This window comes from Loxodonta africana, chromosome 4 (genome assembly GCF_030014295.1).
Source record: "Loxodonta africana isolate mLoxAfr1 chromosome 4, mLoxAfr1.hap2, whole genome shotgun sequence".
Classification (NCBI taxonomy): domain Eukaryota; kingdom Metazoa; phylum Chordata; class Mammalia; order Proboscidea; family Elephantidae; genus Loxodonta; species Loxodonta africana.
In genome coordinates, this window is record NC_087345.1 from 22,452,309 (window position 1) to 22,473,164 (window position 20,856).

The following is a 20,856-nucleotide window of genomic DNA, read 5'->3' on the forward strand; positions in this document are numbered from 1 at the left end:
TATTCCATCAGGGAACAGAAAAAAGTAGTTTCCTCTAGAAAGAATCACACACAGACTCTGTAATGACACCAATATTGCCATTTTAGAGTAAAAAAAGATGTGTAATATAAGCTATCATTTTTTTTGGAGGAGGGGAAGGGTAAGCTTCCTATGTGCCAGGCATGACACTGGATGCCTCTGCTATAATATCTAATTCATTTATTACACCAGCCCCATGAGGTTAGTCTTGCTCTTGTTTTACAGATGAATTAAAAAGGTTCAAAGAGGTCCTGGTGCAGGACCAGGTAGTGTTTCATTCTGTTGTACACAGGGTCATTAAGAGTCAGAACCGACTCAACAGCACCTAACAACAACGAAGAGGTGAAATAACTTGTTGAACGTCTCAGAACTAGGAAGAAGCAGAGCTGGGATCCAAACCCAAAGGTCTGTCTATATCCAAAATCCATACTCTTTCCAGAGGACCAAAGTGAACAGTAATTGAAAAATGTTAAGTTATACTTTGTGTTTTGTGTGACTTCTAAAAAATCAGCCAAGGAGGAACAGAAATAATGAGATCAATGGTTCCAATAAAGTCTGGGACATGTTCTCTTTACTCTACTCTCCTTTATAGCACACGCCTCTTTAAGGCTTGTCCCAGAGATTTGGAATCCTTAGATGGTCCGCTTATACTAATAGCCATTCCAAGTACACACTGAATCCCGAAATAGATTCAAGAAGGGAACATGAAAACTGGGTAATAGAGAGTGCAACTGGGTAATTGGACATGCCAATTATCTGAGTGACTTTGGGTAGGCCATTTATCTTCTCTGGCCTCAATATTACTATCGGGGAAGTGAGGAAGCTGAACTAGATAAACTCTCTCTCTCTATTTTTTTTGGATCAAGTATTGATTAGTTTACTTTTCATCCATGTAGACTATCTGCATGCTTTTGAAAGAGGTGAGAGATACATAGGTAACCTAAACCATATAGCTTGTTTGGTGACACTTCATCTCACTTACATTTCTTTGACACATTTATTTAGATACAGTGGAGAACATTCCTTAGCCTTTTGGCCCAAACAGCTCTGCTGAGCCTGCTGTCTACCTGAATGTCTGGAGTTGCCATCTCCTTCCTGGCAAATTTCTGGTGGCCACGCCTCAAAGCTCATGGCATGGATGTGTTTGTGAGGGCTGTAAATGGTTCCCCCTCCTTCTCTTGCTAAGTCAAACTGTTCTTTTTCTTCCTCTCTTTCTTTGCAAGGGCTATTCTGCTTGGGATCAAGTGGAAAAGAACTACGTGACCCTTCAGTCCCTGGGTAGCACAAACGTTTAATGCACTTGGCTGCTAACTGAAAGGTTGGCAGTTCAAGTCCACCCAGAGATACCTTGGAAGAAAGACCTGGTGATCTGCTTCCGAAAGTTCACCACTATTGAAAACCCTACACAGCACAGTTCTACTCTGGCTCACGTGGGGTTGCCATGAGTTGGAATAGACATGACAGCAGATGGAAGAAGAAGGCATGACCCTTCAGGGCTTTTCTTTGTCAGTGACTGTACTTAGGGTAGCGCAATATCAGTGCTATTTGGGAGGTAAAGAGTGAACTTGCTGCATAAATTCTCTGGAGTCAACATTCAAGCTTTCAGGGTTTTGTCAACATATATGACCTTGAGAATACTGAGCTGCTGGGCAGAAATTTAGAAACAAGGGAATGAAATGACGTGAGACCCACCTCATCTTGGAGCTCTCGAGGTATTGACAGCTGAGAAGATGTCCAGCACACACATGTGCACGTACACACCCCCTTTATAACTCACCTAGTGTTGCGTGGAGTGTGTATAATGTGTGTTGAGACAGTTTCAGTGGGGGACGAGGTCAGAGAAGCTGAGAGGGGCCAGATCATGGGATGCCAGTGAAGGAGTTTGCTTTTGATCCTCTAGGTACTGGAAGTCATGCATGGGGGGTGTCACAACATGAGATTTGTTATTTTATAAGTTTTAGTCTAGTGGCTGTGAGGAGAATGGAGATGATTGGAGGGTATAAGCCTCACAGTCAGGAAAACCGTATAGTAATCAACTGTAAGTCAGACACCAAAGACAACATTATTATATGATCCTGTTTATACGAAATGTCCAGAATAGGCAAATCCATAGAGACAAAAAGTAGATTAGTGGTTGCTAGGGCAGGAGGGGCTCCCTGGGTGATGCAAACGGTTTACACTCCACTGGTGAACAAAAGGTTGGCAGTTGAAACCCACCCAGCAGAACTGTGGAAGAAAAGTCCTGGCGATCTGCTTCCAAAAGATTACAGCCAAGAAAACTCTATGGAGCAGTCCTACTCTGTCACACAGGATCCCCATGAGTCGGAATCAACTCAATGGCATAAGACAACAACAGGGGATAAGGGAGTTGGAGCCGACTGCTAATAGGTACAGGGTTTCTTTTTGGGGTGGTAGGAATGTTCTGGAATTAAATGGTGGTAATGGTTGCACAACATAGTGAATATACCAAAAACCACTGAACTGCACACTTAAAAATGGCAAATTTTATGTTGTGTGAATTACATCTCAATTAAAAAACACACACACACACAAAAAGAAGAAATCAACCGCAGTAGCAGAAGTTAGAGGGGACAAGGTCCTGGACCCCAGCAGTAGCAGTGGTCTGGAGAGGAAGGTGTAGAGAAAGAGGAGATGTCACATGTGTAGCATCAATAAGTCTTGCTTACTGGTTTTAGACTGGAGCCCTGGTGGCTCAGTGGTTAAGTGTTTGGTTGCTAACCAAAAGGTTAACAGTTCGATTCCACCAGCTGCTCCTTGGAGACCACATAGGGCAGTTCTACTCTGTCCTGTAGGGTCACTATGAGTGTGAATCAACTCTACGGCAATGGGTTTGTTTGTTTGTTTTTTTAAAATTGGTCTTGGATGTAGGAGGGAGTGAGAGAGAAGGGGGAATGTGAGGTGAGTCCCAAGCTTCTTACTGGAATGGCTAGGTTCTGGGGATGCCATTGTTAGAGGTTGGAAAGATGACGGCTTTGGCTTTGAGGTGGTTGTGAGAACTCCAGATGGAAATGTTTCACAGGCAGTTGGATCAACGGATTTGCTTATTCTTTCCTTCATCAAATATTTGACTTCTTACTATGAGCCAGCTATTGAGCTTGGCGTTGGGTGTGGAGTGGTGACCAAAACAGATGTGAGCTCTACCCTCATGAAGCTTACAGGCAATAAACAGTTACATAAATACACATACGATCACACACTGCGGTAAGTGGTAGGCAGAAAAGAATACAATGCTATTAGAAGACCAGTCTGAGAGTCTGAGACTTGGCAGCAGAAACCAGAAGGCTGAGTGAGATGAGAAGATTCTAGAGTTCAGAGATGTGTCTGGCTGGGGAAGAAAAGGGAGATCATCTGCATAGAGATGGGAGTTGAAGACAAAGTTCAAGGATGAGATAGAGAAATATCATTATTGTACAGGAGGTGGGGATGGAGGTGGGACTGAAGAGTTAGATACCCCACAGAGGTACCTCAAGCTTCATCAACACGCTGAGGTCAATGGTTTCCAAATTTTGATGTGTGACTGAGATTATATTTTGCCCAGGGACTGCGGGCCTTTTGCCACCCTACCATTTTGGGTATGCTTGCATATGAAAATAGGCACACACATACCCACTGATTTGGCCTGGGTAGTGATAGACCTGAGTAATCCTCCGATTAATCTAATTCCAGACTGGACTGAAATATTGATGTTAAATTGAGATTCTAAAAAAATAAGCAACCCTCTGTCTAGGCTATGCTCTTCCCCTAACGGAAAGCCAAGAGACGTGGTTTTGTAAAGGAGCCCAGTTAAGCCCCAATCCATTCTAGTAGAAACAGAGATTCCAGTAAGATTTTCCAAACTACTTAGAACCAAGTAACGGAAAAAGGAAAACTGTATTGAGCCCAAATTGGGAGTTGTTTGGCTAGGTGCAGATAATATCTTCAACAACAATAATAAAAGCTAACATTTATTGAGCACTTACTATGTGCCAGGCACTGTTCCAATCATTTAACCTTCAAACAGTCCTATGAAGGATTTGATTGGTGTCTCTATTTTACAGATGGTGAGACTAAGATACATTTTTACTTTAAACTTAGGCTATTTTTATCCTTCTGGAAAAATTCCTGAACTGGACCAGCCCTATACAAACCCATTCCAAAGACCCCATCCTGGTCTCAGATACCCCTCGGGCCACAAGGTTCCCATCTGGACCCTTCCAGCAAGTTTCTGGGAATTGGGCAGTTCTTACTCCCAGCATCCCTCCCCTTCCCAACCCTTGCCCCATCCTGGAGGCAGTACCTGCTCACCACAAGGCAGTGCTGGCCAGAGGGGAGCTCCGCTCTTTGGCCATCCAAGGCAAGGCAAGTCTTACCTTTCCACCTGGAGATTGACCTTGGAAGGCTCCACGTTGGGGTTTTCCCATTCCATTTGCGGACAGTGCATGAAATAGCAAAGGGTGTACAGGGCCTCGGGCTCCCAGTAGAGCGCCCCCTGCTTGTGATGCAGCGGGGTGCCGTTTCCATGGTGCTTGGCATTGAGGGGCTGCAGGTGATGCATCGCTCGGGACACCAGGTCACCTGTGGACAGAAATGAGATTTCAGATCCTCCAGGCAGCCAACGCATACGGGGAAGGTGTACTTAAAAATCTCTGCAGACATTCTGATCCTGGGATTCCCTTGTTCAACTGAAGTGGTCCCGTGGGACCTCTAGGTCACACACTAAGCAGAGAGGAAAGCGTTCGATCATTCACATGAATGAATGACTGTCAAGGGCTTAACAATTTTGGGCGCTGGGTGGTGCAAACAGGTAACTCCCTCGGCTGCTAACTGAAAGGTTGGAAGCTTGAGTCCACCCGGAGGCATCTCAGAAGAAAGGCCTGGCAATCTACTTCTGAAAAACCAGCTATTGGGAACCCTATGGAGCACAGTTCTATTCTGACACATATGGGGCCACCGTGAGTTGAAATAGGCTCTCTGGCAACTGGTTTTCAAGCACAGAGAGCTGCTAAGATAACAACAATCCTGCCCTTCTGGAACCCAGTGTTTTTAACAAGGTACAGGAAGCCCTTTGTGCCTGTCTCTGGCTGAGTGCCTTCCTCGCCCTCTGACACACTTTCTGTCATATCTGTTGCTGCAGCTTGACTGTCTTACTTGCAGTCATAAGAATGGGCTGTGCTCTCTCTTGCCTCTGAGCCTTTGCATATGCTATTCCCTCTATCCAGAACATTCTCTTCCTCCTGTTCTCCAGGTTACTCCTACTGATCCTCCAGGTATCAGTTCATATATTATCTCCTCCAGGAACCCCCCTGGAGCCTCTCCCTCTCCCCTGTCTGTTACCACACAGTACATTCCCTGTCACGGCATTTGGGTGCTGTGTTAGAATGTCTTTTTCCTTGTCAGCTTTTCCTAACAACAGCAACTCACAATGTGCAAACATGAGTGAGTCACTTCACCACCTGTTGTTGTTAGTTGCTGTTGAACTGGCCCCCAACTCATGACAACCCCATGCACAACAGAATGAAATGCTCCCCAGTCCTGCGCCATTCCCATGATTGGTTGCAGATTGGATCGTTGTGATCTATAGGGTCTTCTTGGCTGATTTTTTGGAAGTAGATCAGCAGGCCTTTCTTCTTTGTCTAGTCTGGAAGCTCCACTGAAACCTGTTTGGCATCATAGCAACATGGAAGCCTCCACTGACAAATGGGTGGTGACCATGCATGAGGTGCACTGGCTGGGAATCGAACCTGGGTCTCCCACTTGGAAGGCAAGAATTCTACCACTGAACCACCAGTGCCTCTTCACTTAAACTCTCGGGTGAGGAAATAACACCCACCTCTCAGGTGGCGGTGAGGGTTAAATGCAAAGTGCAGATGTGCCTGGCACACTGTTGGCACTAAATAAGCAGTTCTCTTGGCCTGCCTGCTCCTCCTTCTCTGGAAGGAGAGAGCAACAGGTTGGGTGACTGGGATGTGGAGGGACAGTGCTGCCAGCACGCTGGGACCTGGGCGCCTGATTGGCTGCTTGGCCGCCGGGGCTGACTCTTCTTTGGAATCTCCACTGCCAAGCTGCTCACTCCGGGCATCCCGTGAGGTGCATCTAGATCCTTAGCTGCTTCTTCCCTTTTCTCTCCACTCTTTCATCTTTTAGGGACCTCACTCCCTGGGAGGGAGACAAAAAGGAAGCTGGATCTGCCTCTAGCCACTCACATCCGTCTGATATAGTAAGGGGCAGCTCCAATTATTGGTTAAAAGAAGAGTTGTCAGCCAGCAAATGTTGAGAAGAAACAAGGAGAAAACACAAAGATGGGAGGTCTGGGGTGGGCCCAGGCATGATGATAATGCTTTGTGATTCCCCAGGAGGGGAGGCTGCAGAGGTAGGGGCACTTAGAGACACCTTCCAACTCAATTTATATAACAACCATATGGGATGGGCATGAGCACATCCATTTCAGAGATGGGAAGATCAAGGGAGGCGCCATCTTGCCCAGGTGTCACTCAGGTAATAAGTGAAGTGGCAGGCTCTGATCTCAGCCTTGGTTCCAGGGCTAATGTTCTTAATTATGACACCACAGTGCCTCCAAGAAGGCACAGATCTAGACTCTGCCTCTGGGTATGGTCCTTGGAAGACTCTATTGAAGAGTCCTAGGCCCAAACCCCAAAGCCTCCCAAAGTAAGTGTCATGTGGATTCCAGGGTGGGGTGGGCTCAGTGAGGTGGGGGGTTCAGGAGGCTGGTCGGCCTCTGCTGATGGAGCAGGGTTTCCGGCTTGGGATTCTGAGTCTGACCCTTTGGTGCCTGTCTGGAAGAGAGGTGGCGGCTGAGTCATTGGCAGAAGTGACCAAGGATGCTCTAGGAAGATAAATCACCCTCATAGAGGACAGCCTGGAGGGGCAGAAGAGGAACTCAACAAGGATGTAAGCCTGGAAGGCTGATTGGGAAATCAGCAGAAGCTTCGTGGCTTAGATCAGACCTCCAGGCCCGCACCTGGCAGAGCTGAAAGAGCTTTTTCCCTGAAAGCTGTGAGAAGGATTAGGAAGCTGGGCAACTTGGCTTCTAGGCCCTGGGGCCCCTGGGATGAGGCTACGGTGCATAACAGCAAACACACATCCAGCACTTACTGTGTGCCAGGCAGGACGGACTGCCTGATAAGCAGGGTATGCATGGCCTTACTTGTGTTTATTTACTAATCTGTAGTGCACAATTTCACCATGTGAAAGCCTTGCTGAACGTAAGCCTGTGCGCACCTAGCTTACTGGTAAATATGCCCCCGGTGCCGGGGCTGTTCTAAGAACTTTATACTTATCGTACGCACTTAACTGCCCCAACACCCCAATGAGGTAGGTCCTGATGGCATATCCCTCTTACAAAAGAGGAAACTGAGGCACAGATCAGTTAAGTAATTTGACCAAAATCACACTGCCATTGAGTGCAAGAGTCGGGCTTCCTCCTGCTGCCACTTGGCTCTGGAGTGCATGTGGCTGACCATTACACTGCACCGCCTCTGTGAGGGTGGAAGAGGAGGGCCTTCATTCACAGCGGCAGCACTAACACACGGAGCGCGCCGAGATCACGACCAGCTTTGGCACACTCAGACTTTTGGCAGAACAGCTTAGCACGTTGTTAAGTGGCATCTGGTGGCAGCAGCATCCTTGGTGGGCACAGATGTGGGGACTGCCGCAGAGGCAGCGGGAGGCATGGCCGATGGCCAGCAGCTTTGGGAAGGACTGGAGATACTGTCTTGGCTAGGACATCAGGGTCCTCAAAGGTAGCCATGGCCACAGGCAGGAGCAAGGTCTGGGGCTTTGTGCAGGTTTGGTTGGCCACAGCATCAGGCAGCAGGAAGCCCCAAGCTGAGCCACAGCCTCAGGGCAGGGAGAATTGGTGGTGACACGTGAGATGCCACCTGAGGACTCTGGAGATTGCTGGGGTGAACACTGCAGAGAGACTGAGTGCCCAGGAGTTTGCATCTAGGGATAGGGCCTGAGAAATACTGCTGGGGAGCCTCCCTCGCCCTGAGAGAGGTGCAGGCTGTGGGACTTGGGCTTCCTTTTAACTAACCCACCTCAACCCCCACTGTCTCCATAAGGAAGGCTGCACATAGCAAACACCCACGGAGTGAGCAAGACAGAGTGCAGGGAAAGACGAAGGGAGAGAGGCTCCGGGCGCACCCATCAGGAAGACCTGAGAAACAATTCTGCCCCACTGTGATTGCTGGAAGGCCAAGGACATGGAATGGCTGGAGGCTTGGTCGAAGGGTCAAAGACCCAGAGAACCCTCAAGGTGGGATGGCCTCTGACTGAGCCAGTCTGTCTTCCCAGGAGTCTTCTCTGTAGCACCCAGCAGTGGGAACCATTATTGCCCCTAGTGTTATTAATGACAGTAACAGCTGCCATTCATTGAGCACCTATTGTTGCTGTGAGTCGTGGAGTCGATTCTGACTCACAGTGACCCCATGTGACAGAGTAGAAATGTTTCATAGAGTTCCCTTGGCTGTAATCTTTTCAGAAGCAGTGTGCTAGATTCTCCCATGGAGCTGCTAGGTGGGTTCAAACTGCCACGAACGTTCGTTGAGCACCTGCCTGTGTCAAGCCAAACCATTGCCGTTGAGTTGATTCTGCCTCGTGGCAACCCGTGTGTTATACAGTAGGACTGCTCCATAGGGTTTTCTTGGATTTATTCTTTATAAAAGCAGCTGACTACGTCTTTTTCTGTGGACCTGCTGGGTGGGTTCGAACCACCAACCTTTTGTTAGCAGCTGATTGCAAACTGCTTGTCCCACCCCCCTGTGAAAAAGCACCTAACATCCATTGTGCCTAGTCCCCAAGGTGCTCTATAAGGGTATGTATTCAGCTTACTTCAGATCCTCAGCTGGGGAGATTTTGCCTGCCAGGGGACATTGGGCAATGTCTGCAGACATTTTTAGTGGACACAGCTGGGGGATGCTATTAGCATGCAGTGGGTAGAGGCCAGGGGTGCTGCTTAATATCCTACAATGCACAGGACAGCCCCCATAACAAAGAATTATCCAGCTCCCAACGTCGACAGGGCTAAGGATGAGAAACCCTGTTTCACAGATAAGGATGTTGGGGTCCAAGGTTTCAGGTTAGTAAGAGTCAGAGGGAAGATTCCAGCTTGGGGTTGCCTGCTTCTAATGCTGGCACTTTTACCACCCTGCCCCCCCACCCCCACTGTTCTGAGTCTTTCCTTCAGAGGCAGCCCACCGAAGCCTCTGCCAGCTCTAAGGCCATCCCGAAGCCATCTGGCATTATGCAGCAAAGGTGTTAATGAATGCTCCTAACCCTTGAGTCAGTAATTCCATTTCTGGGAATCTGCCCCAATGTTAGAACTCAAAATGCAAGCAAAATCTCCTTGCTCAAGGACTTTCATCCAAACTTTATTTACAGGCTCCAAAATTGGACAAAGAAATAAATGTCCACAAACAAACTCTGGTACAGCTACATGATAAGATAACAAACTTATGGAGCCATTAAAGACTTTTACATAGAGCTAGAATATCATCATGGAAAAAAAATAACTCCCAAGTTAAAATGCTAAGTGGAAAAAAAGAAGGCAGAATTCAAAACTGTGTACAGTGTGATCAGGAGTATATTATTAAAAAACTATGCACTAAGTAAATACAAAGGAAAAAATATACCAAAGTGTTGACCAAGGATTTCTCTGCCCTAGTGAGCCTGTGGACAATATTTCCTTCCAACTTTTCTGTAGTTTCTGAATTTTAAACTATGGCACGTGCGACTTGTAGTTTCAGAAAAATAAGCTTATCGAGCTGGATTTACTTTCTTCTATCTTCCATCTAGGGTCAGGCTGGAGTATGCTCATTCTTTCCATTTGTCTCTCTTGAAGAGTCCCATTAAAAAATCCAAAACAAGAAAAATCCAAAGGAAATGGGCCCTTACACCACTCCTTCTGTTCCCTGGAGCTCTGGGAAGCCTGGTGGGTGGGTGCTTTTTGCCTTGATTGGGCAGGTGCCTTTTGCCTTGGTTGGGCTAACCATCTCCTCAGAGCATCATTCAGCTCGCCTTGCATTTCTAAGTTCCCTGTTCCAAGTTCATGCTGTTCTCTCACCTTGGATTGCCCTTTCCTGAATTCTCCCAACTACTGAAAACTTTCAAGGCTGTGATCAAATGCTGCCTCTTCCACAGAGCCCTCCAGAATGCTTCTGGTCAAAATCAATTCCCCCTTCCCTTGTGTACCTGCAATACCTGCTAATAAAGTCGAACATGTTACCTATTTTATTCTGACGTGTTTCAAATTTACTTGTCCACATGCCTGCTTCCGCTTACTAGGCTCTGAGCTTCAAGAGCAGAGATCCTGTCTCATTCATGGTCCTATTCTCGGAGGGGCAGTGTACCATGGTGGTTAGGAGCATGCTCTCTGGATGCAGAGTGCTGGAGTCTGAGCCTTCAATCTGCCACTAACTAGCTGTGTGATCCTGGGTGAGTTATTTAATCTTTCTGTAAGTGGGGATGATTATGGCCTTATGGATTTGTTGTGTGGATTAAATGAATCCTCTGTGTAAAGTATTTAACCTTGGTTTCTTCATTTGTAAAATGGGGAGAAGTAACAGCACCTACCTCATAGTATTAAATGAGGCAATGCATATAAAGCACTTAAGGAACTTGGCACAGGATGTGCTTAATAAGCATTCAGCACTATTCTTCTTCTTTGCACCAACATCATCATCACCACCACCATCATCATTATCACATCACCACCACCATCATCACCACTACCACCATCATCATCACATCACCACCATCATCATCACTATCACCACCACCATCACCACCACCACCATCACCACATCACCACCACTATCATCACCATCACCACCACCATCAGCATCACCACCATCATCACTATCACCGCCACAACCACCACCACCATCATCACTGTCATCACTACCATCATCGCCACCACCATTATCATCACCAGCATCACTATCACCCCCACCACCACCATCACTGCCATCATCACCATCATCACTACCATCATCACCACTACCACCATCTTCATCACCATCATCATTACCATTATCATCACAACCACCATCACCATCATCATCACCAGCATCTTTATCACCACCACCATCATCATGATCAGCCTAGCTCCTTGAGGCCCCAAGGATATCTCTGAGAAGGGAGGGCTTAGAAGAAGGGATTGGCACAGGGATTCCTGCAAGCATTTGCTCCATTTCAACCCCTGCTCTATACATGTGCGACATGCTGCCTTCCCCTCTCGCTGTCATGAACCCAAAACAGCAAATCCACTTGTCACCAGTCACCCTGAATTTGAGCGACTAGAATTTGGTTCCAGAAGCTTGCTTGGGAATCCACTGATAACCATGTTTCGCAAACATCGGCCTTTTGGGAATCACCATCATGATGTCTTTCATTTCTTTTCGCCACTGGTACAATTTATTTACTTAATATTTGTCTTTAAATTGGCTCATTCTCTTACACAAATAAATTTATTTTAGAAGGAAACTTCCTATCCGTGTCTTAAGTGGAAAATCAATATTTTTCTAATACTCATAAAAATACATATAGTGCTTAAAAGTAGAAAACTCTCTAACGTATCACTGACAATCTTCTTCTCCACCATCCTTTGGGCAACGCTGTCCTAACCTGCCTGACTCAGGCTTATCTGTGCGGCCCACACTAGGCCATCAGCTCCTGCATGCCAGCTGTTACCACCCTGGGACAAAGTGCCACAGGTCCCAACACTGAGGTCCTTCTGACCAAACCTATCTTGAGACAGCACCTACACTGTCTCCCCTTCTCTTCCTTTCACCCACAGCCAGTTATATCGTTAATTATAGTATGTTCTTAAAACCTCCCCACAACCCTGGGGAGGTGGTATTAACACCGCATTTCACAGATAGAAAATCGGGGATCAGAGAGACCAAGTCACTTGTCCTAAGTCACACAGCACAGACGAGAAAAGGCTCTCCAGTTTCATAAACTGCTGTTTAACTCATCCCACCAAAATCCCTCCTCTTCATAAAGGAAGAAAAAAAAAAAAAAAAAGACCACGGATAAGGGGAGATTTGTTTTCTCAGGGAAGGGGAGATTTGTTTTCTCAGGGAAGGGGAGATGGAGGGACATAGATGGAACAACAGCTTCAAATTCAAACAGAAGGAAGGCTGAACTCTTGGATTCAGTGGGAAACTTGTTATTCATTCATTCATCAAATGTGTATTGAGTCTTATTGTGTGCCAGGGGCAATGGTTAAGTGCTCGGCTACTAACTGAAAAGTCAGTAGTTTGAACTTATCATGCACTCCGAGGGAGAAAAGACTTGGCGATCTGTTCCCATAAAGATTACAGGTAGGAAACCCTATGGGGTAGTTCTGCTCTGACCTATAGGGTCTCTATGAGTCAGAATCGACTTGACAGCACACAACAACAATTGTGTGCCAGGCACTGTTGTAGGCACTGAGGATACAGTGACGTTCAAGAACAAAGTCTCAGCTCTCATGGGATTTAGCTTCAGCGTCCGAGACAGATGATGAACAATATGTAACATGTCAACTGGTAATAAATGCTAAGAAAAAATTAAAGCAGGAAAAACGTATAGAGAGTGGTGGTGAGGCAGGGTAGATGGGGGACAGTCACAGGACGGCCTCTTTGAGGAGCTGACATATAAACAGAGGCCTTAATTTTTTTTTTAATGAAGTGTGGGAGGAGCCTCATGAATAGCAGGGGAGGAGCCTGCCAGGCAGAGGCAACAGCTGGTGCAAAGGCCCTGGGGTGAAAGCATGAGCTAAGTGTTCAAGAAACTACCAAGAGGCCAGTGGCCACTTTGCTACCTGAGAGGGTCACAGGTACACCCAAGGGGCTGGAGGTGGCAGGACTCTATGAAAAGGGCCCAGGGGCAATTCAAACAAGGAGAGACAGCCCCTTGTTCAGGCAATTTATTTAGTGTTTATTTAGTGACATTCACGAGAGATAACTCTGGAAAACCCTTTTCACGCCCAGTTGTAAATTAACACCTTGGTTTGGTTGCCTCATTTAGTGGGAACAACAAGTTCACAGGCCAGCGTGAAAAGACAACAAGAAGAGGCATTTTATGATAGAGCCCTCATTTTTTTTTTTTCCCCTTTAAGCAATAGAAAGCCAACACCATAATTAATAACTGTCAGATGAGAGTAATTGGGAGCTTGAGGGCGAGGCTGGGGTAATGGTAGAAGAGGTGAGACAAGATCTCGGAGGATGCAGATATGGGTTGTACAGGACCAACTGCAGAGTCGATTTGATCCAATAATGAGATAAGCTGAGGTTTCTGCTTTCCCCATGGCCTCAGTGGGAGAGAAGGGTGACTGGCTTTCCCAGGCCCACTCACTGGCTCAGGGAAGGAGCCCTGGGCTGCCCGCTGGACTCTAAGTCAACTGTGAAGTCCAGTGCATTGCCTTGTGTATTTCCTAAGGCTCATGGCAAGAGTTACTAGCCTTTGTGATATGCCAATTAATAAAATTTAGAAGTTCAGTTCTAGATCCTTGTGTCCAAAGTTCAGTTCAAAAGAAAATTTCATGTTTGACTGGGGTTTCATGAAGGGTCACACTCGTCTGTAGGATTCTCTTCAGTTTTTGTTTCACAGACTAATTTACTTTGGGTCATTCATTCATTCATTTGACATTCAACAGGTATTTCCTGGGCTGTAGGAGGTAGGTTCGGTGCTCAGAATACAAAACCGAACTGGACACAGCATAGTCGGAAAAGAAAAAAAATGGGATTTGAATTATGACTCTGCCATTTACTAGCTGTGTGGCCCTGAGCAAGACATTTATTCTTCGTAAGTTTCAGTTTTCTTATCTGAGAAATGGAAATAATTGTATTTTACCTTTCACATATTTAAAGCACTTGGCACACAGCAGGTGCTCCAGAAATCATGGATATATTTTTACCTCTAGCCACAGCAGCCTAGATAAAGAGAGTGCCCTGGACCTCCTGGTGGATTAAGGCAGCTCTGGGTTTTAATATGATGTCCTGAGGAAATCTACCACCCATCTGTCAGTTTGTCATACTGTGGTGGCTTGGGTGTTGCTATGAGGCTGGAAGCTATGCCACTGGTATTTTAAATACCAGCAGGGTTGCCCATGGTGGACAGGTTTTAGCAGAGCTTCCAGACTAAGACAGACTAGGAAGAAAGGCCTGGCTGAAAATTAGTCAATAAAAATCTTATGGATCACAACATAAAACTGTCCAACTTGCTTGCTTTGGACATGTCATCAGGAGGGATCAATTGCTGGAGGAGGACATCATGTTTGGTGAAGTATAGGGCCAGTGAGAGCAAGGGAGACAGACCCTCAGTGGGATGGGTTGGCACAACAGTCACAATGACGGACTCAAAGTCATTGTGAAGATGACGCAGGACCGGGCGACATTTTGTTCTGTTGTACATAAGGCCGCCATGAGTTGCAGTTGATTCGATAGCAGCTATCTCTCTATAGGGTCGCTATGAGTTGGAATCGACTTGAAGGCAATGGGTTTGGTTTTCTGGTTTTCATTCTATCTATCTACCTGAGGAAACAGGCGGGGATTACAGGGAGGAAGTCCCAGCTGCAGGGGAAGTCCCTAATCCAGGTATTCGGTGAAGTACTTGGTAGCCTTTATGAATTTTCACATCTGGAGTTTAGTTCAGAGGAGACTGCCCACAATATGCCCTGTGAAGCAAATCGCAGATCCTCAGAGCTGGAGGGTACACGGACTTGACCAACACTCTGATCTGAGAGTGAGTGGGGCGCTCAGGCCTGGGGTGGAACATCTGTTGGCCTTCCCCGGAGAGAGTATTTTCTAGCCATTAGGTGTGAAAGCTTTACCTTAAAAAGCCTGAGTTCAAATCTCAGCCCTTCAACTCACGGTATGCTTGACCTTGGACAAGGTGTTTACCCTTCTTTTGCCTCCATTCCCATATCATAAAATGGGGATAATAATGTTGTCGTTGTTAGGTGCCATTGAGTCCGTCCCAACCCGTAGTAGCCCTGTATATGACAGAATGAAACACTGCCCGGTCCTGCACTATCCTTTACAGTCATTGCTATGCTTGAGCCCACTGTTGCAGCCACTGTGTCAGTCCATCCCGTTGAGGGTCTTCCTCCTTTCCTCTGACCCTGTACTTTACCAGGTATAATATCCTTCCTTCTCCAGGGACTGATCCCTCCTGACAGCATGTCAAAAGTATGTAAGGCACATAATAATAGTATATTAGATACAATTTGTGTAAAGCTTTTAACACAGGACCCCAATTCAGTAAACACCAGCTGCTATCACGGTATTGTTATCACTACTACTAGCTATAAAGAAGGCCATGGTCAGAGGCTGGTCCCCCACCCTGACCAGCTATCTCCCTGTTTCAAGAAAAGGCGTAAAGGCTCAGGACAAACCCTCTTCATCTCGCCTTCGCTGGAAACACAGTGGTTTCTAGAATCCACACTGACAGAATAACCTTTGAATATGAAGAACAGTCTCTCTTCGTACACAGAGAGCAAGGCAGTATTGATTCAGACCACAGAGCAGGCCCGTCTAAATTACAGGCAGATCAGGAAAGAAGGCAACATTATTACCTTCTGTGGCCGACCTGACTTATCAAACTGCCTCCACGCACAAGTTCTACCAGGCTGACTTAATGAGCATATAAAACCCATCGATAATTAGCAACGCCCATTTGTGTGCCAACAATTCATATGTGAAAGTCAGCATTCAAAGACAACGACATCATTTAATTTACAGAGCAAATTGTCCTTAAAAGCAGTTTATGTGGCAAGCTGCTCCTGTGGCTGCCTGCTTAGGTGAAATGTAGGTTTGTGTAGTAAATCCTTTCTTTGAAGAACCCCTCCTTCCCCCCTCACCCCAAACCCAAACAAACCAAACCAGTTGCTGCGGAGTTGATTCTGACGCACGGCGACCCTAGGTGTGTCAGAGTAGAGCTGTGCTCCACTCTGGGTTTCTGATAGCTGGTTTTTCAGACGCAGATCACCAGGCTTTTCTTCCGCGGCACCTCTGGATGGGTTTGGACTGCCAACCTCTAGGTCAGTAGCTGAGTCCTTAACTGTTTGCACCACCCAGGGACTCCTGTTTTTCTAAGACAGTGCCAGAATTAAGCAGAGCCCCAGCCCAGATGCCAGAGGCGGGCAGGGCCGTGAAGAACCAGGACCAGCCTTTGAGACCCAAGAGCAGAGTGTGTGGGCCCTTGATGTGGAAGCCCCTTCCTGGTCACGCCCATGCAGACATGCCACAACTCTGTTTCAGGCAGATCCTAAGTCACCAACGGACATGGGCCTGCCCTGGAAATTAGCTGAGTCCCCCACCATGTGGCATTTCTTTTCAGAGTGGTGTTTTCCCAAGAGTGCTGCTTGGGCCCTCTACATCTGAATCCCATGGGAGCTTGTTAAAATGCAGAGTTCCTTATCCTGACACAGCGGTTGTAGACATCTCAAAACACCATTCACATTCATCGCTGCTTCAAAATCCTGGGGTCATCAGACCTGCTGCTAGATCAGGTTACATAATGTGTCAATTAAAAAGCATACACGATACCACAACTTCGATGAAAAATGTTTTCATAAGTGAACTTAAATCTAATTGGTTTCCTTTTTAATTTTATGTACTATATTTCATGCGATTGAAATTTTCATCTTGAGACAGAGTCCATAGGGTTTACCAGATCGCCAAAAGGGTCTGTGGCCCCAAGAAGCTGAAGCACAATTGTACCACTGGCAGCTAGAAGACCCTGAGCTGGGCAGTGGTTATCTCATGACTTCAGGGCCTTGAAGATAATGGAAGAGCAAGTATCTCTTTACCGATCAAAAGGAGTCCCTGGGTGGTGCAAACAGTTAAGGAGCTCGACTGCTAACCAAAAGGTTAGAGGTTTGTGTCTACACAAAGGTGCCTGGCAAGAAAGGCCTGGTGATCTACTTCTGAAAAAATCAACCATTGAAAACCTTATGGAGCACAGTTTTACTCCGACACAGGGTTGCTTTGAGTTGAAATGGACTCAACGGCAACTAGTTAGATGCCAAAAGGATCCCCTGTGGCTTGAATCGGCTACTGTTTCCCTTTTGAGGGGGCATGCCATGTTGAGGAATGCCTGTCTTGGGTGTATTCCTTTGGCAACAATTGCCTTGTGAGTCCTGAATCCTCTCACAGTTGAGGACTTGTTGGAATCTGAATACCAATTCATATTTTAACATAATCTAGTATCTCTGAGGATCAATGCTCCATTTCCATTGGGAACTAATTAATACACAGCTCAGCTGTTTGACAATCAGTTGGATCATAAGTAAATACAGTTTTATTTTCTTCTGGTTGCCGGACTCAGAGAGCACAGCCCTGAATTAGGGGGTGGTCAAGCATGGCAAATTACTGCCCAGACTCGAAATATTCCAGCCCTGACTCTCTCTCCCTTCTCTCTACCTTTCTGCCTCATCCTTCCTCCCTCCCTCCCTCCCTCCCTCCCTTCCTTCCTTCCACTCATTCTGTCGACATATTTCCTGAGGGCCTACGATGTGCCAGGCGATATTACTGGTGCTGGGGCTTGATCAGTGAACAAAACAAATGCCCTTGCACTCAGTGAGCATGTATTCTAGTGGGAAGAGATTTTTAAAAAACCAAAAAAAGAAAAAACATTGTCATCAAGTCGATTCCTACTCACAGTGTCCCTATAGGACAGAATAGAACTGCCCCATAGGGTTTCCAAGGCTGTAATCTTTACGGAAGCAGACTGCCACATCTTTCTCCTGAAGGGCAGCTGGTGGGTTCGAACTGCTGACCTTTTGGTTAGCAGCTGAGTGCTTAACCACTGTGCCACCAGGGTTCCCTTAGGAAGAGATCGACATTTAAAAAAATAAATGACTAAAACATAGAGTGTGACTGAAGGTGGGGAAGGGAAGTGACCGCTAATGGGCACGGGGTTCCATGTTGGGATGATGAAGATGTTCTCAAACTGACCGCAGTAACGGCTGCACACTGTGTAAATATGCTAAAGACCACTGGATTGTACACTTTAAATAGAAGAATCCTATGGTATGTGAATTATATCACAATAAGCTGTTACTTAAAAACAAAAACTATATACAGTATGCTACCAGGTGATAAGTGCCGGGGAGAAGAGTAAAGCACTGAAAGGGGCTGAGGGCCCTCCCAGTGTTACAATATTAAATAAAGTGGTCAAGAAAGACTTCATTGGGAAGCTAGCATTTGGGTGAGACTTGACTTGAAGGTAATGAGGGAGCAAGCCATGTGGCTATCTAGAGGAAGAGTATTCCAGGCAGAGGGAACAGTACATGCAAAGGTCCTGAGGCATCCTGCTATGTTCAAGGAACAGCAAAGAGGTCAGGGTGGTTGGAGCTCAGTGGCCAAAGGGAAAGTAGAAGACGATGTTTGAGAGACAAGGGGGTGCTGTAAGCAATTGTCAGGACTGTGGTTTTTCCTACGTGTCGGATGGGCAGCCAGTGGAGGGTTCTGAACAGAGGAGAGATGTGATCTGACATATGCTTGAAATGGATCCCTGTGGCTGCTATGCTAAGCAGGGAGAGCAGTTAGGGTGCTAAGCAATTACCCAGGTGAGGATGATGGCCTGGCCCAAAAAGTAGGAGTGGAGGTAGTGAGAATTAGTGGGCTTCTGGGTGCATTTGAAGGAGGCCTGATAGAATTGGCTGATGGAGTGGATGTATGAAGGAGAGAGGAGTCAGCAACAACTCCAAGGGTTTTCGGGCTGGGCAACTGAAGAATGGGGTTGCCATTTTCGGAAATGGGAAAGACCACAGGAGGGGCAGGGAAGATCGGGACTTCAGACTTGAGCACATTGGTTTCAAGCTATCAATTAGACCTTCAAGGGAGATGCCAAGCCCGGAGTTCTGGGCAGAGGCTCAGGCTGAAGATCTAAGATCTCCTTTTTGCTCATTTGGTTCGTGTAGAATCCAGGATCCAAGATCCTCTTGGGACTCCTGTCTTGGCTTGGCCAATAAGTCTGTGCACTGAGGTGGAGGTAAGGGAAGGAGGGGCAGACACGTGGGTCTTGGAGCCAGACTCTAGCAATTTGAATCTGAGCTCTGCCACTTTTTGGAGAAATTGTACTTTTAGGCAATTCATTTTAGCAAACTCAGTCTTGAATGTCACAATCTATAAAATGGGGAGAGTAAGATGCAATGATTATAGTTAATATATGTGAAGTGCTGGAAGCCTAATAAAAACAGGTATCATTACTAACCATACCCTGACCCCTAGGTGGTGCAAACCGTTAAGTGCTCAACCACTAGCTGAAAGGTTGGGAATTCGAATTCACCCAGAGGTGTCTTAGAAAACAGGCCTCACTAACTGCTTCTGAAAGGTCACAGCCTTGAAAACCCTATGGAGCAATTCTACTCTACACACATGGGGTCGCCAAGAGTTGGAATCAATTGATGGCAACTAAAAAAACAACAACCCTTATCCATAGGCAACCACCTGAAAATGTGTGGGAACATACAAAGTGAGGGGAAAGGTTTTCCATAGCAGAAATCCACAGCGAACAGCCGCCATTTATGCGACACATATTGTATGTCAGGCGCTGTGGTAAACCATTTTATGGACTCTGGCTCACTGCATCACTATAATCTACACTGTACGTTAGGTGTCAGTATTTTCTCTATTTTGTAGAAAAGGAAGCTGAGGCTCAGAAAAGGTTAGAAACTTGACCTACATCAATGGCAGAGCCAGGAAATTTACCAGGCCCACTTGGCTCCAGAGCCCTCGCCTTCCCGATAGCCATCAGCACCATCTTGTGCACACAGCAGGCCTCTATAAAAGGTACCATCTTGTGGCCTGGAGGAGGGTATGGATCCACCTTGGGTACAGAGAGGACATGTCACGAGACTCAAGGGCTGGAGAAGCAGTTTGCACTTACTCAGTTCTGCGATGCTGCCCACACGGGTGGCCAGCAAGGACTGCTCGATGGTCCTCAACTCTGACTGGCTGAACATGGGCAGTTCCCCCGGCTTGCTTGACCGTTGCGGGTCTCTGTGAAGATTCAGGCTGTCTGGCAGGCACAGCACCCCTGCAGGGATTGAAAGGAAAACAGAGGGTTATTTTTCATTTAAACAAGGGAGGGGTGCAAAACCTCACACAACCTCAAACCGTGCTAGAGTTGCTGCTGCAAAGCCATCATGGGAGTGAGTGCTTCTGGACCCCTTTTAGAAACGGATGTTTAGCTAGCTATTTCGAAAGGTCTCTTCAAAGTCCTGATCTACTGATTTTAGAGAACATGTGAACATTCATATGTGCACACACATTTCCAAAGGACACAAACATACAACCCTTTTCCTTGGGCCTTGCAGGGATTCTACCCACTGAGAGAAGCCTCTCGTGAACCTTGTGGTCACTGCCCACCCTCTCCCTCCCAGAGGCAGCTGCCATCCCTAACAACCCTGGGAGAAGCGTCTCCGCTGACAGCCACTTCTGAGGGCTTGCTTTATTTGCCCAGCAAATTTAACTCCGGGTGGCTGAGCCGTTAACTGTTAAGATAGGGCCTCTGGCTTTCCCTGTGGAGCTGTATGTCAAGAGGCAGAAGAATCCCCATGGACTTGTGTAACTTGCACAGTGAATACCCAGGGGAAATCCCTGGAATCCGATTCTTCTCTTCCCTTCCTTCCCAGCCCATAATTATATACTGAGAACCAGAAAACTTACTTTGTGTAGATTATTCAGAAATATTCACTCTTCCTCCCAATACCCCACCCTCTACAGGCAGAAGTGTGCTTCCCTGCTCCTTGACTTTGGACTTGACCACTTGACGTGCTTTGGCTAATGGTATGTGAACGGCCACCATGGAGCCAAAGGCCTGCAA

The 20,856-nt window shown here is 46.7% G+C and overlaps 1 protein-coding gene across 1 annotated transcript in view; it reads right to left on the reverse strand.

The window, feature by feature from the left end:
• Nucleotides 1-20,856, reverse strand: part of ABTB3 (ankyrin repeat and BTB domain containing 3) — a 369,910-nt gene that overhangs the window by 125,957 nt on the left and 223,097 nt on the right. The window contains exons 2-3 of the mRNA XM_064283651.1: nucleotides 19,918-20,067; nucleotides 4,389-4,593 (exon numbers count right to left, since the gene is read on the reverse strand). Coding sequence (XP_064139721.1) covers nucleotides 4,389-4,593; nucleotides 19,918-20,067 — 355 coding nt within the window. The remainder of the gene's footprint in view (nucleotides 1-4,388; nucleotides 4,594-19,917; nucleotides 20,068-20,856) is intronic.